At 51.8% G+C, this 22,516-nt stretch overlaps 3 protein-coding genes across 16 annotated transcripts in view; 1 reads left to right on the top strand and 2 right to left on the bottom strand.

Annotated features, from left to right (window-relative positions):
* Phrf1 (PHD and ring finger domains 1) overlaps positions 1–4,464 on the bottom strand; it is a 33,508-nt gene extending 29,044 nt beyond the window's left edge. Inside the window, exons 1-2 of one of the 6 annotated variants that reach the window (XM_051145607.1) lie at positions 4,174–4,464; positions 2,886–2,987 (exon numbers count right to left, since the gene is read on the bottom strand). In XM_051145607.1, coding sequence (XP_051001564.1) covers positions 2,886–2,987; positions 4,174–4,267 — 196 coding nt within the window. In that variant the 5' untranslated portion in view covers positions 4,268–4,464. Of the gene's footprint in view, positions 1–2,876; positions 2,991–4,173 lie in introns of all 6 variants that reach the window. The other 5 variants (XM_051145606.1, XM_051145604.1, XM_051145603.1 and 2 more) reach the window with 5 other exon arrangements.
* Hras (HRas proto-oncogene, GTPase) overlaps positions 1–22,516 on the top strand; it is a 79,928-nt gene that overhangs the window by 32,290 nt on the left and 25,122 nt on the right. The window lies entirely within an intron of this gene.
* Rassf7 (Ras association domain family member 7) lies at positions 19,263–22,491 on the bottom strand. Of its 5 annotated transcripts, none has more exons than XM_051145623.1 (6): positions 22,164–22,491; positions 20,991–21,124; positions 20,106–20,818; positions 19,802–19,930; positions 19,634–19,715; positions 19,263–19,546 (listed from the first exon to the last, which is right to left on the bottom strand). In XM_051145623.1, exons 2-6 carry the CDS (start codon positions 21,115–21,117, stop codon positions 19,515–19,517), a joined length of 1,083 nt encoding a protein of 360 aa, XP_051001580.1. In that variant the 5' UTR covers positions 21,118–21,124; positions 22,164–22,491; the 3' UTR covers positions 19,263–19,514. The 5 variants fall into 5 exon arrangements, with proteins under 5 accessions (XP_051001580.1, XP_051001578.1, XP_051001579.1 ...); XM_051145621.1 differs by lacking the exon at positions 22,164–22,491 and adding an exon at positions 21,871–21,952; XM_051145622.1 differs by lacking the exon at positions 22,164–22,491 and adding an exon at positions 21,798–21,833.

The following is a 22,516-nucleotide window of genomic DNA, read 5'->3' as shown; positions in this document are numbered from 1 at the left end:
GGATGTATTCAGGAAACCAGCCTCTAGCCAGAACCTCAGCTCTTCTTGAGACATACCTCCAGGCCCAACCACACTCACGAAGTGCCCACGCTGCGGAGCCAAGCTAAGCACAGCTCCTCACCTGAAGCCTGAGCTAAGGGGACAGGGATACTGGCTAAGCGATGACACTAGCTCCTTATACTGAGCCTCAGAGCAAAGGCAGAGCATCTGAGAAGTTAGGTGTCAGGAGCTATCAAGCTTCAGAGAAGATGGAGCTAATGACTAAGCCAACAGGGTTGGGGATTCAGCTCTGTGATAGAGCACTTGCCTAGCAAGGGCAAGGCCCTAGGTTCAGTCCTCAGCTCAGGGTGGGAACAAATATCTGCTACCAAATGAGGCCTCCTCCTTGGGCAGCTCTTCCTCCTTTCTTGTGGCTATAAAAGATCCGGTGGGGTGTGGTGGCACACAACTTTAGTCCCAGCACTCGGGAGGCAGAAGTGGGGAGATCTCTGAGTTAGGAGGCCAGCCTGATCTACAAAGCAAGTTTCAGGACAGCCAAAGGCTACACAGAAAAACCCAGTCTTGAAAAAACTAAGAACAAAACAAAACAAAAAAAGGAAAATTAAAAACAGGTGTGGTGGTGCATGCCTTTAATACCAGCAGAGGCAGGTGGGTCACTTGAGTTCAAGGCCAGCCTGGTTTACAAAATGAGTCCAGGACAGCCAAGGCTACACAGAGAAACCATGTCTGGAAAAAACAAAAACTAAACAAAAATCAAAAAAATCAAAACAAAATAAAAAACAAGAAACCAGATTTTTTTTAGCCAGGCAGTGGTGGCATACACCTTTAATCCCAGCTCTGGAGAGGCAGAGGCAGGCTAATCTCTGAGTTTGAGTCCAATCTGGTCTATAAAATGGTTCCAGGGCTACTCAGAGAAACCCTGTCTCGAAAAACAAAACAAAACAAAACAAAAAAGACAAGAAACTATTCAATAAACAACTGAAAGATAGCCGGGCGTGGTGGCACACGCCTTTAATCCAAGCACTCGGGAGGCAGAGGCAGGTGGATCACTGTGAGTTCGAGGCCAGCCTGATCTACAAAGCAAGTCCAGGACAGTCAAGGCTACACAGAGAAACCCTGTCTCAAAAAACCAAAACAACAACAACTGAAAGATGATGCACATAGCAGAACGACAAATAACTTCAGCTTTCCTCTGTGGTTAAAGGCTCACGGCAGTAGAATCAAATAGGAGCTAGGAGATCTGACTCTCCTATGCGCCCTGAAGGTAGGGACCGGGCGTCTTGTTCTGCCTAATTCCATAGTGTCTACAGACAATGTGTTGGATGATGAGTACAACAGACCCTACTGAGTGAAGGGAGAGAAAAAAACGGTGCCACCGGCTCAGGACCTGAGCAGTTTCCCTCACTGAACTCTCATTCCGGTTGCCAAATAATTCCCTCCCAAAATGCTGTGCCTGCGAGAGCCACTCATATATCTGAATATTTGTTTCCCAGCTGGCGGAGTTCTCTGGGAAGTTGGGAGAGGCGTGGCCTCATTGGAGGAGGCCTGTTACTGGGAGAGGGCACTGAAGTTTCAAAAGCCTTCCACCATTACTAGTGTCTCTCTTTGCCTCACAGCTGTATTTCAAGATGTGAGCTCTCGGCTACTGCTCCACTGCCATGCCTGCCTGCCTCCCAGTGCCCTCCTCCCCACTGTGACAGTCAGATCCTATCGCTCTGAACTGTAAGCTCCAAATAAACTCTTTCTTCTATAAACTGCCTTGATCATGGTGTCTTTTTTTTTTTTTTTCCTTCTTTTTTTCTTTTTAGTTTTTTGAGGCAGGGTTTCTCTTGAAGTCCTGGCTATCCTGGACTCATTTTGTAGACCAGGCTGTGCTCGAACTCAGAGATCAGCCTGCCTCTGCCTCCTGAGTGCTGGGATTAAAGGTGTGCGCCACCACGCCCGGTTCTCAAGAATCTTCTTTCTTTCTTTCTTTTAAAGATCTTATTATATATACAGTGCTCTGCCTGCAGGGACATCTGCAGCCAGAAGAGGGCCTCAGATCACATTATAGATGGTTGTGAGCAACTGTGCGGTTACTGGGAATTGAACTCAGGACCTCAGGAAGAGCAGTCAGTGCTCTTAACCTCTGAGCCATCTCTCCAGCCCCCTCAAGAATTTCTTTTCTTTCTTTCTTTACTTATTTTATTTGTTTGAGACAGGATAGCCTTGACTATCCTGGACTCACTTTGTAGACCAGTTGGCCTCGAACTCACAGTGATCTGCCTACCTGTGCCTCCCAAGTGCTGGGAATAAAGGCGTGTCCTAACACCTGGCAAGACTTTCTTAATAATGACACATAATAACCAGGTGTGGTGTCACACACCTTTAATCTCAGCACTAGGGAGGCAGAGGCAGGCAGATAGCTGTGAGTTCGAGGCCAGCCTGGTCTACAAGGCAAGTCCAGGACAGCCAAGGCTACACAGAAAAACCCTGTCTCGAGCCCCCCCCCCCCAAAAAGAAGCAGAGATGGGACTAATACCCTATGTTCTAAAGGAGGTCCCAGGCCTCAGGACCCCTCAGGCCTACTGAGCTGTCCTGCACCTCGATGATGCTAGCAGTGGGCCCTTGTGAGATGAACAGGGGCCACTAAGACCTCCTTGCTTAAACTCCAGTCTCCCACACTCTCCCAGTTTAAGCTGTTTAGTGTTCTTAGACATTTTAAGAGTAGTCACAGAATGTGTCACTAAACTTAACTTTAAAACCAAAACACAGCAGCAGTCAGTTGTTGCTCCAGCACAGGTGACAGCCAGTGTGGACAGCTGTGGATGTTCTAACGCAGGCTGTCTCCTCACTGGAAGATCCAAGGCACCTGGCTCAAATGCCAACGATCTTACCAAATCTACCTTCTGGGTCCTCCTCTTCAGACAGTCCCTCTGTTTCTTCCCCCTCCGTGTCATTCTCATGCTCACTGCCTGTATCATCTTCAGAGTCTCCACTGCTGCTTTCTTCTAGAGGACAGGGTGGGAAAGCACAGGTGGGGGAGGGCAGTGTCACAGAGCTGCTCTGGGAATGCACAGGCAGCTGCATGGATTACACTACAGCCTATCAGAGCTGGGGTGGGGGTGGAGGGTCTAGAGAGGCGCATGATGGGGAAAATGGGTCCTCTTACCCTGCATTTATGCTGTTTGCATTAAAAATAAGATGCTGGGCGTGGTGGCACACACCTTTAATCCCAGCACTTGGGAGGCAGAGGCAGGCAGATCTCTGTGAGTTCAAGGCCAGCCTGGTTTACAAAGCCAGTCCAAGATAGCCAAAGTTACACAGAGAAACCCTGTCTCAGCCCCCCCCCCAAAAAAAAGACAAAGTGGTTTGCTGGTAGAGTATGCGTTTCTAGCATGATCAAACCCTGGGTTTATATCCCCAGCAACACACAAAACTGGGTCAGTGCTGCATATCTGTAACCTCAGCACTTTGAAAGATGGTGGACGGTTAGATGGACAAGGTCATCCTCAGCTGCACAGCAAACTAAAGGCCAGCCTGGGCTACAAAATGCAGTAAAAAACAACAAACAAGCAACTAAACCTCCCTTCAGTCCAGAGGTTTAGTCAGGACTGTAGTTCAAGGCCAGCCTATGCTACATAGAAGACCCTGTTTTAAAAAATAGCAAAGAATAGAGCTCAACGGTAGCTCAGCATGCACAAGGCTTTAAGTTCTATTACTAATACTCCCTCCCCACAAAAAGACCAGGCATGGTGGCACACAACTTTAATCCCAGAGGCAGGTGGATCTCTGTGAGTTCAAGGCCAGCCTGGTCTACAAAGTGAGTCCAGGACTGTTATACAGAGAAACCCTGTCTGAAAAAACAAACACACCAACAAACAAACCAAACACAATGACATGTCACTGTAGTCTTGGCTACTAGCTATCTGGAAGTTTGAGGTGGGCAAATCACATGAGTCTAGAAGTTCAAGGGCAGTCTGAACCAAAAAGTGAGACAACAGCGCCAAGCAGACAAAAAGAATGAATGTACTACATTTCTATAACTTAATTTTTTTTTAAGGTTAAACATAGAAGTTAACATTCAAGTTCACAAAGGTAGCTAAAAATCTAGAGAAAGCACTGCCTGGTGCTTATTCCTTTGCAGACACCCTGGCAGCAAGGAGGGCAATGGGGTACAGGGGACTTGCTTACCAGCATCACTGGCCAGTTCTGAGGAGCCTACTTGTAGAGGTCCATCTGGCCCAGGGCTGTGAGCCACAAGCTCATCCAAAGTGTCGTCATCCATGGCTGCACATTGGAGTTCAACTCTGAAAGAGACCAGAACCAAGTAACTCCAAACTTCCCTGGCTACAGAGCCCTCTGTAAGGTGCCATTCCCTTTAGGTAACCTCCCTGATGACATGAGCATGGCCACACGTGTAGAATTTTATCTGGGAGACACAATACACTGGACACTAGCCATAAAGCCATGTGCATATACAAAATATTAATATCTTCATAAAAAGAGAGTGACTCGGGACTGGGCATGCTGGCGCACACCTTTAATCCCAGCACTCAGGAGTTAGAGTCAGGCGGATGGCTGTGAATTCAAGGTCAGCCTGGTCTACAAAGTGGTCTAGGACAGCCCAAGGCTACAGAGAAACTCTCTCTGGGGAGGAAAAGGGATAAGACAGTGACTCATTTCCAGAACCATATGCAAAGCAGGATTTTTTGTTTTGTTTTGTTTTTCAAGACAGGGTTTCTCTGTCTAGAAAGTGAGTGCCAGACAGCCAAGGTTACTCGAAGAATCTGCCTTAAGAAGCCAAGGCGGGAAATGTAGAATACCTGTCTAAAAGACTTCATCTCTCTTAGTTCAAGGCCAGCCTGGTCTACAGATTAAGTTCCCAGACAGCCAGGGCTACACAGAGAAAACTTGCCTGGAAAAAATAAAAATGAGAGAGTGAGAGAGACAGACAGAGACAGAGTCTCATAAATGTCGCTGGACATGACCTTCCATACCAAGCTCTCAAACTTTGGGTCCCAGATAAGAAACTATAGATAACTCATGGTCTTTTTATTCATGGTCAGTGTTGCTTGCTTCTTTTCTCAGTTACTGACAGAGAAGCATCTCTCACAAAAAACATTCAAGAACTCACCAGCCGAGCCGGGCGTGGTGGCGCATGCCTTTAATCCCAGCACTCGGGAGGCAGAGGCAGGTGGATCGCTGTGAGTTCGAAGCCAGCCTGGTCTACAAAGTGAGTCCAGGACAGCCAAGGGTACACAGAGAAACCCTGTCTCGAAAAACCAAAAAAAAAAAAAAAAAAAAGAACTCACCAGCCTATCCTGTGGCACCACATACTTCCCACCAAGCCTAGTGTCCACAGTTGGAGAAAAAAACAAAACAAAACAAAACAAGTGGGAGCAGTGGCCCACGCCTGTAATCCCAGCAGTCAGGGAGGCAGAGGGCAGGCAGATCTCTGTGAGTTCCAGGACAGCCAAGGCTACACAGAGAAACTCTGTTTTGAAAAACCAAAACCCAAAAGCAACAGATAGGAAGCTGAAAGGTAGGGCTCACGATGGCGGCGGGGGGGGGGGGGGGGGGGGGGGGGGGGGGGGCCTCCGTCCTAGATCCTACAAGTAAAAGCTTGCTGTCTCAATCAGCTGTATGCTCAAAGCCACAAGGAAGGGCGTGATGTGAGCCTTCTCCAAGGGGTCAAAGGCCAATAGAAGAGCTGGGACTCTTTAAACAGCGAGGGCATGATAACTTAAGGAATGTCAATTGTCACATGTCACTACCGCCTGGAACAGTAAAAGGAGAAGAGTTCTGATAAACGGCCTTACTTTTGCCCGATGCTTGGTGAATTTAGCAAATCGGAAAGGAGTCCTGAGCACCTGAGCACCACCTCTGATATAAAAAGGCAGACTGAGATACACAGACACGGAGCAATGGCCTAATCGTGGCCGTGGCCGGCTCTCCTGTGGGTGACGCAGAACATGGTCCCAGTTCTCAGCAATGAGTACCTGTAACTAACTCTGTGAACCTCCCCTCGCACAGCTCTTGGCTCCGCTCGGTGCTGAGCGACGCCGCATATGCTGTTTTCACTGAACATTCTTCCCAAAAGAACGGAAACAAGAGCGCTCTGTGATGCTGAGCGGCAAGTCCAGCCCAATCACAAACTCACAGCCTGTGCGCTTCCAAGCAGTGGCCAAAATGACAGTCCCCGGACACGGTACTGTTTTCTGTTGCAGAGTTCGATGGGGGTAACACGGGTCTCAAACACAAGACAGGAGATAGAAGGTTTGAAGGGCAAGGTTGGCTCCGCCACTCTGCAGCGATGTTATCCTGACAAGTGACTTCACCTCTCTGAACTCTGACTGTAAAACCCCCAGCAAACAGCAGCGCCTACTCGAGACTGCTGGGAGGGCTCTTCGAACTAATATAAGCTCGACACCAACCACAACTTGGGTAAATGCTGATGCTGCTGACCCGGGCGAGGGCCATCAGGGTAGAAAACAAGGCAGCTAAGGGTTACCCCTTTCTCATGCACCGGGCCAGGTTCCCACACGACCAGACAGACGGGTAGCCAGCACCAGGGTCTCCCGGCCGCAATCGGAGGACCCGGGGCCCGGCTCGAGGCCTCAGCCGCCTTCCTGTCCTCCGTACCGACCCACGGCCAGCGCGACGTAGGCCTAGCGCGCCCCGAAGGCCGCAGACAAAGCGCACAGCTACTTTAAGTGGCCCGAGCGTCCAGACTCAACAGGGACACCAGGCCAGAGCGACTACCCCACGTACCCAGGAACCTCGCGCCTCCCGGACGCTTCTGGGTGATCCCGCCTCGTTCCGACCGCAACTAGGCCGGAGAGCCGCCGCCGCCACCGCCGCCGCCGCGCGCTCCCCGACCCGGAAGTGCACCCATACTCTTCCGGAACTTTCTGCCCTATCCGTTGGTGCAAACTACTGAGGCCAAACCGGGGAGGAACCCGTGGCCTAGGATGTCGAGGCGTCGGAACATCCCTTTCCCATCAGAACAGTAACTATTCCAGGAGTACTGTCAGAGGATACCGGTGTCCTGCAGGACATGTGCTGCCCGAGCTCTCACCAGGACACTGGACCAGGCTGTGGCCTCTTCCCCAGTGCAGTTGGTACAGCCCGACACCCCATCAGCCGCCGAGATGAATGGGAGCAGCATCAGAAGCACCCGATGGTCTCCGCCCGCAAGTGTCCGGCCCTCCCGTGAGCGCCACCTCCTGGCGGCAGTGCTTAGCTGCGGCTGGCGGCTGCAGGAGAGCCAGAGGAAAGCTTCTGGATGTCCCCTACTTAGGGCTTCCAGTTCCCTTCCAAGCAGTATGCAAGGAACTCAGGATGGATCCTGTATGTGCGGTATCCTCAGTGCCCTTCAGCCCAGCAAGAGGAAGCACAGTACATCGTGAACGCTGTAGAGAACTTAACTGTATGGTTCAGATGATTAATAGACGGAATGGGACTAGAAACGCCTCTCCGTAGTAGAACGCTTTCTGCCTAGCATGCAGGAGGCTCTTGTGAGAAGGGAGAAATATGGAGCACAGTAGGTACAAGGGCAGAAATACGAGAGTACTGGCCAATGCCAATAAGGTGTTATGGAGGACCATGGAGCTGAAGGGAAAATGAAGACTACAAAAATGAGATTCGCCTAGAGGCTAGGGGCACAGAAGGCATTGGGGGGGGGGTACTGAACAATATTGGCAATACAGGCTCACTGGACTCCACTGTCCATTTTGTGATCCAGCGACCACTTTGGCCCAGAAGGGATGGTCTTTGATAGGAGTAGAAGACAGAGACTGTGGATTTTCCGAGGTGGATGTGAGTGGGCAGGGAGTAGAGGAAAGGAGGAATGTGAAGACGCAAAGAGAGGAGTTTGCTTGGAAGGGAGACAGCAGAAAAACAAAGGACTGCCTTGGAGATAAAATTGTACTGGGGAGGGGGGCGGAGAGAAACCAGCATCTGAACCTCGGTCCTCCAGTGCTAAGAAGTGCAGATTCTGCAAAGGAATTCAAGGGTGAGGGGTTGAAGAGAACAAGGAAGTAAGAAGCAAGCACATGGAGAAGGGACGTGGGGGGCTTTAATCTCCAGCAGAGACAGGTGGACCTCTGTGAGTTCAAGCCTGGAATGCATAGTAACTTCCAAGAAGACCCTGTCTCAGGGCTGGAGAGATGGCTCAGAGGTTAAGAGCACTGACCACTCTTCTTCCAGAGGACCTGGTTCAATTCCCAGCACCTACATGGCAGCTCACAACTATAACTCCAGGTCCAGCATGGTGGCGCACGCCTTTAATCCCAGCACTCAGGAGGCAGGGGCAGGTGAATCACTGTGAGTTCGAGGCTAACCTGGTCTACAAACTGAGTCTAGGAGAGCCAGGGCTATCACACAGAGAAACCCTGTCTCGGGGGGGAAAAAAAAAAAAAAAGCAAAACAAACAAAACAAAACAACTGTAACTCCAAGATCTGATACGTCCACAAGACATACTTGTAGGCAAAACACCAATGCACATAAAATAAAAATTTTAAAAATGAAGAAAAAGAAGACGACTCTGTCTCAAAAAAAAAAAAAAAAAAAAAAGGAAAGGGACATAGGGGTATAGCTAAGTTGGTAGGGTGCTTGACTGTCATGCCCAGAGTCACGGTTCATCCCCAGCATAAAATAAACTAGGTATGGTGGTATGTGCCTGTGATGTCAGCGCTTGGGAAGTACCGAGAAGAACAACAGGTCCAAGATCATCTTTGGATACATAGGGAATTCAAAAACATTCTAGGCTACAAGAGACTCTAACTCAAAAAAGATGGTGCTGGGAGTAAGGTAGGGGCTACTCAGGGATGACAAGGGGCAGAGTCTGTCTAGAAAAAGTATAGAGAAAGTAGGAAGACTGAACAGGCAAAGCCAGCACAGTAACTGTTCACGGTAGATTTGCTGGGAAGGGAGAGCTAAGTAGAAGTAGCTGAGAAAAGACATCTGTACACGTTTAAAATAGGAGAAACATCAGTTGTTGTTGGCTGGGGCTAGAGGGATGGCTCGATGGTCACTGTTCTTCCAGAGGACCAGAGTTCAATCCCCAGCACCCACATAGTGGCTCTCAACTTCTTCAACTCCAGTTCCAAGAGATTCAATGCCTCCAGCCTCTGGCTGGACTCATGTATATACCCACATACAAACACACACAACTATACATAACTAAAAATAATAAAAATATTGCTTCTACTGCCTGGATGTAAGGGAGAAAGGATGATGTCAGAGAGGGCTTCTTTGGACTACCTCTCCCTTCTGTGGGCCATTCAGTTACATCCAGATGAGGGAGGATGTGGCGTACATCTTTAATCTCCAGCAGAGACAGGTGGACCTCTGTGAGTTCAAGGCTAGCCTGGAATACATAGTCTGGACTATCAGTTGTATAGCTTCAGGTGAGTTTCTCCCCCTCTTTGTGTCTTAGTGTCCTTTGCTATAAGATAGGGATGGATAGAGCCGGGTGGTGGTAGCGCACACCTTTAATCCCAGCACTGGGGAGGCAGAGGCAGTCAGATCTCTGTGAGTTCGAGGCCAGCCTGGCTTACAAAGTGAGTCCAGGACAGCCAGGGCTACACAGAGAAACCCTGTCTTGAACCTCCCCCGCCCCCCCCAAAAAAGATAGGGATGAATGTTGATCATATTTGCTGCAGAGGCAACTGTGAACACTGGCTGGGTAAATACAGGGAAAAAGCTTCGTTTGGGGTCCATCGTGATAAAAAAACAAGGGGGGGGGGTACCTGAGAGGCCACCCTTACTCCGAAACAAAAATCTCTTCCTCCCTCCTGTCTTGGATCTCTGCATGTATTGGCCCATCTGTACAAACCCTGCCTACCTGGTGGAGATCATCAGATATAAGGGCACCTGTAAGCACCCACGGAAGCGCCAAGAGAGGGGACAGACAGGCAGCCTACGAACACCCTGGAGCCCCTTAGACAAGCGCCAGCCCCTTTACCTACTATTTTCTGTAGCCGCCTTTATTGGGGGAGGAAGCTGCTAAAATAGAAAAACTAACACTGGGCGTGGTGGCGCACACCGTTAGTCCCAGCACCGGGGAGGCAGAGGCAGGCAGATCTCTGTGAGTTCAAGGCCAGCCTGGTCTACAAGAGCAAGCCCAGGATAGCCAGGGCTGCAGAGAAACCCTGTCTTAAAAAAACAAAAATAGGGCTGGAGAGATGGCTCAGAGGTTAAGAGCACTGACTGCTCTTCCAAAGGTCCTGAGTTCAATTCCCAGCAACCACATGGTGGCTCACAACCATCTATAATGAGATCTGGTGCCTTCTTCTGGTGTGCAGGCACACATGTAAGCAAAACACAGTAATAATAAATACATCTTTTAAAAAAACCAAAAATAAAAGAAAAACTGTTGAGCTGGAGAGATGGCTCAGAAGTTAAGGGCACTGGCTGGCTGGGCATTGCTGCGAACCATCTCAGTCGGGCATAGGTCCTTGGGGTCAGCAGTTCTTGAAGTGTCGGTGGGCAGAAGATAGGCAAAGTGACATTCAGATTCAAACTTCCCCTGAGTTGTTCTGTTTGTCACTTGGCCTACCTTCTGCCCACTGACACTTCAAGAACTCCTGACTCCAAGGACCTATGCCCGACTGAGATGGTCTGCAACAGGGCGTGGTGGTGTATTTAATCCCAGCACTTGGGAGGCAGAAGCAGGTAGATCACTGTGAGTTCCAGGCCAGGCTAGTCTATAAAGTGAGTGCAGGGCAGCCAAGGCTACACAGAGAGACCCTGTATGGGGGGTGGGGGGAAGCACTGAGTTCAATTCCCAGAAACCACATGGTACCTCACAGCCATCTATAATGCTATCTGGTGCCCTCTTTTGGCCTGCAGGTGTACATGGAGGCAAAACACTATACATAACAATTTTTTTAAAAAGAAAAACTGTTATAATAAATAAATGCAACCACAGTGATACATAAAAAACTCTTCCTCAGCATTAGTACACAGCCTATGCAGCCATGCCAACCCATGCTTATCAAGTGTGGGAGGAGAGGTGTCTGCAGGGAGCTGCCCTTGCCAAGCCAGGCCGAACCCAGCATAAGTATCATTTTTGTTTGTTTTGAGACAAAAGGTCTTATAGTTCAAGCTGGCCTTAAATGTGCTATGTAGCTAAGGCTAGTCTTCAGCTCTCAGTCCTTCTGCCTCTACTGCAAAGAGCAGGTAACATAGTATGAACCAAACATGTCTAGCAGCAGTACCTCCTGAGAACATAAACACATCTCGACATCCCGTCTGCTGATGCACCGCCCCAAAGAAAAACCTGATGATAGAAAACAACTTCTCACCTGTCCCCTCATACCTTGATGGCCAACATCGTCAGCTGTCATATGTACCCACCCTGATCAATGCTATGACTTCTCGTACATGGTAATGAGTTGCCAGTTCTCACATACTCCTGCTGGTGTACACATGTAAATGCGACCTGCTCACACAGGTCTGAACTAGAAGTGCCTACCTGATTCCTAATGTATATTGGCACACACTGTGCCATCTCCTGCATGAACAGACATAGAAATGGCATGCATGTTGGTGTGCATAGAAGGCCGTAGTAGGCTGTGTGTTCCTCCTCCTGTCCAGCCTCTCCCAGAGGGTTTAGCTCTTTCCCCTGTCATCTGAACAGCAAGAAAAACAGAGCTGAGTGAACACTGAGCCTAGGCATTGCCTTCTGCCCTACCTGATGCCTAGCAGTAAGACTGTCGAATAGCGCCAGCACTCAGGAGGCAGAGGTGGGTGGATCTCCGTGAGTTTGAAGTGGGTCTGGTCTACAGAATGAGTTCCAGGACAGGGCTACCTAAAAAAAAAAGAGAAAGAAAGAAAGAAAGAAAAAGCCAGGTATAGTACTGCACACCTTTAATCCCAGCATTCCTGGAGGCAGAGGCTGGCAGATCTCTGTGATTTCAAGGCCAGTGTGGTCTACAAAGAGTTCCAAGACAGCAAGGGCTACACAGAGAAAACCCTGTCTTGAAAAAACAAGGAACAATACCCAATGGACAGGACATTCTCCACAGCTATGTGGAGAGCGGGGACTGACTCTGACATGAACTCTGGTGCCCCATATCTGACCACCTCCCCTTGTTAGGGAGGCCTGATGCCACTCAAAGAAAGAATAAGCAGGCTACCAAGATGAGACTTGATACCCTATAACCATATAGTGGGGAAGGAAGTCTCCCTCAGTCTTAGACCTAGGGGAGGGTAATAGGGGGAAAACGGAAGGGAGGGAGGAATGGAAGGATACAAGTGATGGGATAATAATTTAGTTGTAATCTGAATAAATTAATTAAATCATAAAAAATATTTAAAAAAGAAAATGCAGAGATGTGAAATAAGGAAGTAGGGAGACTAGGATCTCACTATGCAAAATAACATCAAAAGATTAGAACTGTCAGCTTCAGCCACCTGGAACTTTGTAAAGAAATGCTTGTCTGAGATTGGGGATACATTTTAGTGTGTGTGATATGCATGAGTCCTTCGGCTCAATCCTTACCATGCCCAAAATAAAATAAGATAAAGTTGGCTAAAAAAAAAAAAAAAAGAAAGAAAGAAAAGGAAAGGAAAGAATGCTAAACAGTCAAGGAATTCCCAAAGGAGGCTGAAGCAAGGTGATCTGGGTAAGAAGAAGGGAGGTAAAACTCCCAGAGCTGATGAAGAAACAATAGATTGCCTACTCAGACCAGGCAAGACAGCTGTTGTGTTTCTTGACTACATATAGGGTGGCTACGGGCTGGAGAGATGGCTCAGCGGTTAAGAGCACTGCCTGCTCTTCTAAAGGTCCTGAGTTCAATTCCCAGCCACCACATGGTGCCTCGCAACCATCTATAATGAGATCTAGTGCCATCTTCTGGTATGCAGGCATACATGCACGCAGAACACTGTATAAATAATAAATAAATATTACAAACAAACAGAAAACCAAATAAGGTGGCTAAAGGAACAGAATTTATTCTTTCAGAGTTCTGTACCAGATGTCAGAATTGTTCAAGCCAAGCCAGCAGAGTCATGCTTTCTACAAAGGTACAGGGGAATCTTTCCTGCTTTTCTCACTTGGGGGCTCCAGGCTTCCCTTGGCTTTGTTGGCATTACACTTCCTCACGGACTTTCCTCTGGGTCTGTGTTTTCTCTATTGTCATAAGTACACTGTCATTGGATTTAGACCCTCCCACTTAAATCATAATGGTCTCAAAAATCCATTCTTGGCCTAGCATGCTGGAGTATAGAGTGTGTGTGAGTGTGTGTGTGTGTGTGTGTGTGTGTGTGTGTGTGTGTCTGTGTGCCTGTATGTGTGTGTGATGCTGGATACCCACAGAAGCCAGAGTGTATTAGATCCCCTAAAATTGGAGTTACACACTTGGGCAGGCAGGTCATTGTGAGTTCAAAGCCAGCCTGGTCTACAAAGTGAGTCCAGGAAAGCCAGGGCTACACAAAGAAACCCTGACTCAAAAAAACAAAAACAAAAACAAAATTGGAGTTACAATTCTGAGCTGCTATGTGAGTACTGGGAATTAAATCCAGGTCCTCTGAAGAGCTAGTGCTCTCAACCACTAAGCTATCTCTCTAGACCCAGGTACACACTTTTGTTTTTCAGACAGGGTTTTTCCGTGTAGCTCTGGCTGTCTTAGACTCACTCTATAGATCAGGCTGGCCTCAAACTCACAGAGACCCGCCTACCTCTGCCTTCCGTGTGCTGGGATTAAAGGTACGTGCCACCAGACCCAGCTTCGGCTCACACTTTTAACTCTAGCACTTGGGAGACAAAGGCAAGTGGATCTCTGTGAGTTTGAGGACAGCTAGTCTGCATGGTGAGTTCCAGGCCAGCCAGGTACAATGAGACCCTGCCTAAAAAATAATAAAATCAGGCCAGGCACGGTGGCACACGCCTGTAATCTCAGCACTAGGGAGACAGAGGCAGGCGGATCTCTGAGTTCTCTGATCTACACATTGAGTCCAGGACAGCCAAGATTATACAGAGAAACCCTGTCTCAAAAAACAAACAAACAAAAAACCAAAATCTTTCTCTTAACCATCTACAAAGACACCCTCCCCCACACCCACCTCTTTTGCAAAGTCACAATTATAGGCCATAATAGGATTTGGACATTTTCTGTGGTACCATATATCTACTGCACAGGATGGTAAGGACTACATTTGAAGTTCTGAGGCACAGGCAAAGCCAGAAAGGAATTAAACTTCTTCCTATCTCCCCTTAATCCCTGACATCTTTCCTCTGAGCCTAGGCCTTGCCCTTAAAAATGTGAACCTTCTTAGGATTCCCAGTAACCGCTAGGATTTCTTCAGGACCCACGTGATTCCAGCCTTGCCCCATGCCCACCCCCTCTATCTCTGAAGGGTAACCTAAAACATGTCCTCCTGCTTCTGCCTCTGACCTAGGTTACAGGGGTACACTCTCTCTCTCTCTGCTGGGCTAATGGGTATGTCACTACATCCGGCCTGATCCTTCAATTTCTGACCCTCTGTGGAAACTGAGTCAGCTCCTGGCTTCTCTGTGTTACATCCCTAGATGGGCACAGTGTACCACATTCTGCATCTGAATTTGTCCCCTGGCTCCAAGCCCTTGAGGTCTGGCCTGGGTCAGATACCTCCCTGGTAGGGCCTCAGAACTTAGCTGCCTGGGCTGGGTTTCTGGCAGCTGGCAGGCTTCAGCCTAGACTTTATAAAGTTCAGGATATAGGAAGGCCAAAGAAACAAAGGAGGACAAAAGCAGGACAGAGGGTTGAAGGGCAGGAGGCTGAGCTGAGGAGGCTGGCCCCTGAGCCAAGGACCAGGGTATCTGTGGTGGACAAACAGGCCCTTTGGAGTCGCCTGGAGCAAGGAAAAGCTGTTGTCCTGGGAGTATATCTCTGAGAACGGTGTGGAAGACTGGCTGAGGTAAACAAGGATGGGCAAAGAAAAAAGGATCTCTACCTCAGAAGCAAAAGAGCAGCTGCCACATTTTCTGGAGTGATCAAGCTAAATGCCCCATGATTCCACCATAGGAACAACCTGGGGTTAGAGGGCTTATAGGGAGCAAAGTTAAGTCTATTCTGTCTGCACTTCCACCCTACTTCTTTGGATCTCTTTCTAGGAGTCCAATAACTGGTCCTGCTTGTCCTAAGGAAGGTGACAGTTCCCCCAGTAGGCACTTCTGCCTATTTTCCAAAAGATAGGGGCAAACTCTCTGAGAGCCCAGTGCTTTGCGAGACTCTGCCTTCAGAGAAGGTCGCTTACTCGGCAAAGGCAAATCCCACAGTAGAGAAGGGAATCCCGGGGGGGGCGGGGGGGGGGGCGGAGAGAAGACCCTTGGGAGCTCCAGGCAAGTCAGACAAGAGACAGTCCTCTCACCCCACGTCTCATAGCCAGACGGACCCACATATCTTTGAGGATCTACAGGCACTGGAGAAAGGCAGAGGCGTCCGTGCCTCTCGAGGGTATGGTGTCCCTGGCCGTCCAGGCCACTCCTGGGTCACAGCCAGGACTACGTGCGCCTGGAGTGTTGCGAGTTCCAGAAGAGGAGCGGTCTTTAAACTGGGCGGGAGAAGAGCCGGCCCGCCTGAACTACAGTCTGGGAGGCGGGGCGGCTTCTTTGCCTCAAAGGGCCCCGCCTTGTCCAGCTGTCTCTGCGCTGGGCCGGTGAAGCACTCTTCTGTCCCAACTCCAGGTCCAGATGCGGTGAGCCCGGGCCGTACCACCGCTCGAGGGAAGGACTACGAGCCTTGGATTGTACTAACACCCAGTCAAGGGGAGACACCGTCCCGCAGGGCCGCCCCGCAAGCTCCGCCCAGCAGGTGGCGGCCCCTCCCCAAGCCGACGTGCAGAAAGGAACGCGCCGGCCTCGCCCGCGAAGGGTTGCGCGGCGGTGGGCGGGGCGTGCTGCCTCCCCTCGTGTTCACTGGCTGCAGCCCTGCAGGGTGGGCCCTACTCGGCCGGCCATTGGCTGCCGGATGGAGTATTTGCATATGGGGCGGGGTAACTGGACCCGATTGGGGCCCGACTTGGGTGTGAGAGTGGCCACCTCCGCTACTGAAGTTGATCCAAGAGCTGGCGATGGCTCTGCGCCGGGGTCGCAGGTGAAACTGGAGGATTGCTAGGTTGAGGGATGGAGGAGCACCTTTGAGGTTGCCCTTCCCAGGGGGATTTGGGGATTGGGCGGGACAAAAGAGGAGTGGCTCTGTTACCTAAGGGGGGAGGGCGGGGATGGAGAGGGGGACCCCTCCATTTGCCCGCCTGCCAGGGCAGTCCTTCCAGGCTCAGGACAGCCACTGCCCACCGCACACTGCGTTGCTCCGGACCCACTGTGCGTGTGACAGCGGCTGATCTGTCCCTGGGCAGCGCGAATCCCTGGCCCTTCAGTGACCCGGGTCTGGGAGGCGGGCAGGGGCCACTCTGGGGCGGAGGAAGGGCACCTGGGTTCAGAGATGCAGAGCAGCAGGGCGCTAGAAGTCCACACCTACTTATAGACAGGCCTGCTTGAGGGAGCCCAGCCGAGACAGGTTGGGCTGGGGGCACACTGTGTGCTTCTCTGCCCTTCACCTGTGGGACTGAGGTTGGGCTAGATAACCCTCTTGGAGGGAACTTTGTTATGTGTACTAGGGTTCCAGGATGTGCAGTCCCCAGGACGGCCACTGTGGAAGTAATCAAGCCCCGGGAATCTGGGCAGGCACAGGTGTGAACTTCAGCCAACAGGACCGAAGCCTACTGGAGCCACCTCTGGAGCCTCCTCCAGGAAGGCAGTGGCAGCTTGAGTTCTGCCACTTTCAGTGAGGGAGTCAGTACCATGGATCTCTGTGGACGCCTGGGACAGGCCTCTCCAGGACCACCCCTCAAGTCCACCTGAAAATGGAAAAGGATATCCAGGGAAGCTATAGGATCCAGGACCAGGACATCAGCAGCCTGGTTCAGTCCCTGGAGATGGAAGGGCAGGCTTATCCAGACCTCTCTAGACTGACACTGGTCTTTGAAGGGGACCGTTTTATCACCACGGTGGTATCAAACTCAGAATGCTCTACAGATGGTAAGGTTTATGGAGCCTCTGGGTTGAAGAGGCTGCAAAACTTGACTCTCATTTCTGGACAGCTACGTGCTAGGGAGATCCACAGGAGCTCTTTCACTTCTGTGATACAAATGAAGAAGGCCACTGAGGCGAGGAGGGGCCCTAGCAGAGCCTGGCCCTGACCTCTGGTTGGGTTGCCCAGCCATGGAGACTGCCTACCTCACCTACATCACCCACATGACCAGGTCCTGCCCTGCCAGGGACCAGATGTTTGTGGGCAGCTTGTCTGTCCCTCATTTTAGCATCTATCCCACTACTGTTTCCAAGTAAAGTTGCAAATTCCAAAGTAAACTTTTCATTAACTCAAAGGTTTGCTTGGTGGTTCAAAGCAGTCTAGCAACTGTTTGGAGTGTGGGCCTTTATCCACTTGAAAGAGCTACCGAGCAGAGCTCTACCAGCCTTTCCCCTCAAAGCACAGTTGCTACTTGGAAGAGGGCTTGGTAGCTTCTTTCAGTGCCACCAGCAACAGCATACTACAGACTGGAGCTGGCCTGGGCAGGGGCCTCTGGAAAGAAAGCGTTTCTCAGGACACAGAGCAGGTGCTAGGGAACATGTGAAAGACTCAAACGAGGAGACAGCTTAGCTCCCTGCCCAGCTCCCTTTCTGTGGGGTGGGCTCTGGGTGAAAATGCTAGTGCAGCCACCAGTCTATATGCTTAGCTAGGGGCGATGAACCACCACGGGCTTTGGACCAGCGCCAAGAGGTCTATTCAATTCTCCTGAACATGGACAGGGCTTCAGGTGGTGTGGGTGAATCAGGTTCCTCAGACCCCTGTATTCTCACCACGGACACCAGCCCTAGTGGCTTTTTTTGCACTCAAGGATCCACTCTATCTGACCTTTTGCTTGGCCCTAGCTGTCTGGTGCCACAGGTCAGGCAGGTCTAGGCTATAGCAGGCCTAGCCTGGAATGCAGACAAGAACAGTCTGCTGGAGGTTCTGGCCTTCTGACATCACGCCTCTCCCCTTCCCTGTTCCGAGCTTCAGGCAAGAATATGGTCTGCTGGGTGGTGGCGTACACCTTTAGGCCCAGCACTGGGGAAGCAGAGGCAGGTGGATCGCCGAGTCATAGGACAGCTTTGGCTACACAGAAAAACCCTGTCTTGAGACCTGGCCTCTGAGGAGCTCGCTTTAGCTCACATGATAGCTTCTTTGCTTCTCCATCACAGGATTTCCATGTTCCCTTTCAGTCTGCCCCAGAAGAAATGGAGAGCACGGAACCTAGCTCAGGCAGCAGCTGGACAGAAAGCCGAGCCGCCCCAAATATCCTCTTTAATATGGTGTAAGAACACTCATAGTCTATGGTGTCCCTATCTTGTCACCCAGTTCTACCCATGGTTCTGATCCTACAAGCCTTCAGCCTCGCTGGGCAATGGTGGCACACGCCTTTAATCCCAGCACTTGGGAGGCAGAGGTAGGTGGATCGCTGTGAGTTCAAGGCCAGCCTGGTCTACAAAGCGAGTCCAGGACAGCTAAGGATACACGGAGAAACCCTGTCTGGAAAAAAAACCCTCTAGCCTCAGGAGCTCAGAACATGTGGTTGCCTGGGTAACCAGGATTTTAGAAGAGGTCACTATGCACTCATGAACAGGAGTTGTGGTCGGATTGAGCTGTAGAAACACCCCCACCCATGTTAAAGCTGAGGGCTCACAAACAGCCTGCACACTTCACACTGGGAGGAGAGGGTCAGCCCTACCCATTCCTCGTCCACGTCTACCTTCGGGCTTGGCAAAGTTTTCTAGGGAAAACTACCTGGGCCTGGCCAAGCCATAAGTCACAGACTTGACCCAGGAGTCCAGGACTCGCCTCCACAAGTTCTCTGCAAACCTGACAGGCAGGTCTAGCTTGTCCTGGCATCCTTAGTTCCTGTTGTTGGTGGCACACAGGCCAAACAAGGAAAAGCCAGGGAAGAAGGGTCCAGATAAAAACACAGGCCAGGGTTGAGGTGGCAGGCCTCACGAGGCTAGGGATTACAAATAAACACGCCTAGGAACAGTCATGACACAGGGCCCAGGGAGCCCACAGTGCTTTCTTGGGAACCTGGCAGTAGCTGCCATGTGAGCCTCAAGTTCTAGACTGCAGACACTGCCTAGTAGTACAACTTCAGAATACAGTTAGACACCTTTGAAAGGTAGTTTATTGAGGTTTGTTGGGGCAAGGAAGGTAGCATGCGGCGCACACCCACAGGATGGATGATACAGTGTCCACACTTCTCCCTCCTCCAATAAGGATGGTAAGTTCTGAACTATGCCCCCTCGCTTCTTCAGGGGACTTGGGAGACATGAAGAAGACTAGGATGACATGTTGCCAGCACTCCCGTCCCCTGGAGCAGAAACCTCAGGACATCATAGCTTTGCCCATTCTAGGGAAGGAATCCTGTGATTGTACTCCCCCACTGTCCAGGTAGCTCATCCCAGCTGTGCTGGCTCATCTGTCCTCAGTGACCCCTACTTGCGTAGTCACTGCTACCTCCAGGAGTTCTGCCTCATGGGGGAAACTGTGGGAAAGAAACAGGCTGAATGGGCTGAGACCAGAGCTGGGCCCTTCCCATGGAACAGGGGTAGGAGTAGGGAGAGAGACATACCCTCAGGACTCAGGCTGGACACTAGGATATGGCTCTGGGGGACTCCCAGGAGAGGCTCTTCTCTAGGTGGAGGTAGAAGGTCCTGTAGGGAAAGGTGGTCAGCTGAGAACTAGGGTAGCCATCCCCCTGCCCCCCACCATCACCTCCTCTTCCCAGAACTGCTCTGACCTGTGGGTTAGGGATGGTTCTGTCCAGCTGTGGAGGTGGTGGCAATGCAGCCCCCGTCTGCTGGATGAACTGCTGCAGGTTGCACTGCCGGAGTTCCCTGTTCAGCTCCTCCAGCTCCTGAGCCTGGGCCTGAGGGCACACAAGACTTCAGGAACAAGGCTATATGACCTTTCCCCAACACAACATGTTCCCCGGAGTGCAGTTCCCCAGACCACACACGGGTGCATGCGTGCAGCAGGTGAAGAGTTGACAGACTGTCAGTGTAGCAGGTAGGGAGTTGACAGGGGTCTAGATCTGAGCTCACCTGCAGAGCATGGTCAGCGGCCTCCAGAGCCTGGCTCACTAGGGCCAAGGTGCTCTGCATCTCCAGACTATGTCGCTCCTGGATGGCCAGGTCCTGGCGCAGGCGCTCAGTAGCAGATGCTGTAGCTGAGGGAGGACCAGGGGCCTCAGCAGCCAGTCGAAGCTCTGCCTCCAGGGCACAGGCCTGGGCATCGAGGGCCTCCAACCGGGCAGCATGCTCAGCAGTAGCCGCACTCAGAGCTTGCAGGCGTGCCTGTCCCTCACGCTCCCTGGCTTGTTCTCGGTGTAGCTCCTGTTCCCAGAAGGACTCGTGGCTCAATTCCTCAGCGTTCCTTTGTACCCTGAGTTCTAGGCCCTGCAGGTCTGCAAAGCAGTCTGGTGTGGGTCCCACCAGAGCTATAGGCTCAGGGATCGAGGGGCTGGGGACCAGCTTTGGACATCCTAGGTTGAAAGTCAATGCTTTACGTGGCTCCCGGCCTGGTTTTGCCCATGGCTTTGGGGGAAGGCTGGCACGAACTAGGCATCGTTCCGGGGGTGGGCAGTTGTCGGAGGATGGCCTTCCAGACAGGCTGGGCCCTGTCCGCCTGAGGACAAACTGGACATCATTGGCAAACTGTCCACAGGTGGCCTGTGCTCCCACTGGACACTCCTGTGGCAGCAGCTGTCGTTCCTTCTCTCTAAGACGCTGCACAAGGACAAAGCGGCCTGTCTGGCCTGTAGAGGAAAGACAGGGTCAACCTATGTCCCCCACACCCCCCTTTCTCTATCTCCCTAGCTTGAAGATTAGAGCACAGGGTGGAGTCGACCCCACCCTCCTTGGGAGGGAAGATGCCACTGGACCACAGGCCCCCCACCAATTTAGCTTCTTTGTCCCTAGGGAACTCACCTATAGCTTGGGCTAGTGCGATGACCACTTCTTGGCAGGTGGTCTGTTCTGAGACCCCGCAGACCACCCGCTGGATGCCATCCACCCATACCTTCAGTTCCATGGCCACAAGCTCCTCCAAGACCATCCCTGTCCTGTGGGGAGGGCACAGGCCATAAGATCAAGCCAGGACTGCTTCCTTTTCTCTTGGCTTGCCACAACAACTGGCTCCGGACTGGGGCCCTTCAGCCCTGCCCTCCTGTGCCCAGCCCCACCTGCAGGCCACACATTCCTACAGTGGCTGGGGAACTAGTTTGGCCCTCTTGAGCATTTTGAGGCGTCCCCCCTCCTTCACCAACCTCCTCTTGCCCCACCCACTCCACTCCAGGAACAAGGCGAATCATTAACTAGGTCCAGGTTTTCCTGTCCCCCGGTCACCTGGCTCAAAGGCCACTACCTTATTCAGGCGGGCAGCCGTCCCCAGGCACGTAACAGCGACCATATGCAAGTACGATGCCTGCCCTCTACAGTCATGGGAACGCCCCCCAGGGAGGGAACAACAGTCTTGGGCCCCGGAGGAGATCAGAGTCACAACCCAGACAGACCTCCATCTCCGAACCGACCCCAGACCTGAGCAGCAACCAACCCCCCCTCGCCAGTTCCCGGTCCGCCTCCGCAGTCCCTCCCGTCCAGCCTGTGCTCTGGCCTTCGGTGGTCCCGCCCCGCTGGGGGCACAGCCAGCCTCACTGCTGATCCTCGGCCGCGCGGGATCCAGACGTCCGCAGCGGGCAGACGCAGGTGCAGCACAGCCCCCGCGCGTCCCTTTGCCCAGATCCGCCTCTCCTCAGTCGGAGACGGCTCCCCTGGTGCTCAAGAAGCTTGAGAACCCGGCACAGCTCACCTGGGCACTCGCCGGCCTCCGGGACTTGGGCGTTTGGGCACCGCCTCAACCTGCTGTCCCAGCACCGCGGCGCGCCCAACCTCACGGCCTCATTGGCTAGCGGCCCGCACGTCCCGCCCCACGAAATCCCATTAGCTCGGAGGCGTGTGCCTCCCGCCCCATACCCACTCTAATTGGCTACCTTCCTTCCGCCACGCCCCATTGGCTCGTTACTCGGTCCCGTCCCGGAGGCATCCAGGTGTGGGCGGGGCCTGAGTGGGTGGGGGTAGGACCTGGACGCCCAAGATGCTCACCGCTGTTGATCAACGCGGAAGCGCGTCTTCAGCTTCGTTCGCTCTGGGCTAGTTGGTCCAGGTGAGATGGGTTCCCAGCTGCAGAGAGGACTTCCACAGAAGACTTTCAGTGTGATTGATCTCCGCCCACCGAGAGGGCCCCAGACTGGAATTTTGCAACCCCGATATGCTCAACAGTCTCTCTCCCTTTTCTAACCCCATGGGCTAGGCCTCTTCAGCCTGCTACCTTAGGAATCTGTGGCCCAGGACTCCGGGAAAAGAGACCGTGAACAGCCCCCCATCTCCCCTCCCACCTCCCGCTACTCGAGGGAGGTGGGGTTTAGGGACCAACTGACCTAGTGGGCCCTGCAGCC

This window comes from Acomys russatus, chromosome 5, assembly GCF_903995435.1.
Source record: "Acomys russatus chromosome 5, mAcoRus1.1, whole genome shotgun sequence".
Classification (NCBI taxonomy): Eukaryota; Metazoa; Chordata; class Mammalia; order Rodentia; family Muridae; genus Acomys; species Acomys russatus.
Note: the sequence above shows the minus strand (reverse complement) of the source record. Positions and strands in the feature narration are given on the sequence as shown.

What these genes read in the sequence shown, in the direction of transcription:
- Rassf7 (XM_051145623.1), bottom strand. Translation starts at nt 21,117, where the DNA reads ATGGTCTTGGAGGAGCTTGTGGCCATGGAACTGAAGGTATGGGTGGAT. An exon ending in CGCACTAGCCCAAGCTATAG is followed by an intron (nt 20,819 to 20,990) that starts GTGAGTTCCCTA and finishes TTTCCTCTACAG; the next exon opens with GCCAGACAGGCCGCTTTGTC. An exon ending in CCGCTGACCATGCTCTGCAG is followed by an intron (nt 19,931 to 20,105) that starts GTGAGCTCAGAT and finishes GTGTGCCCTCAG; the next exon opens with GCCCAGGCTCAGGAGCTGGA.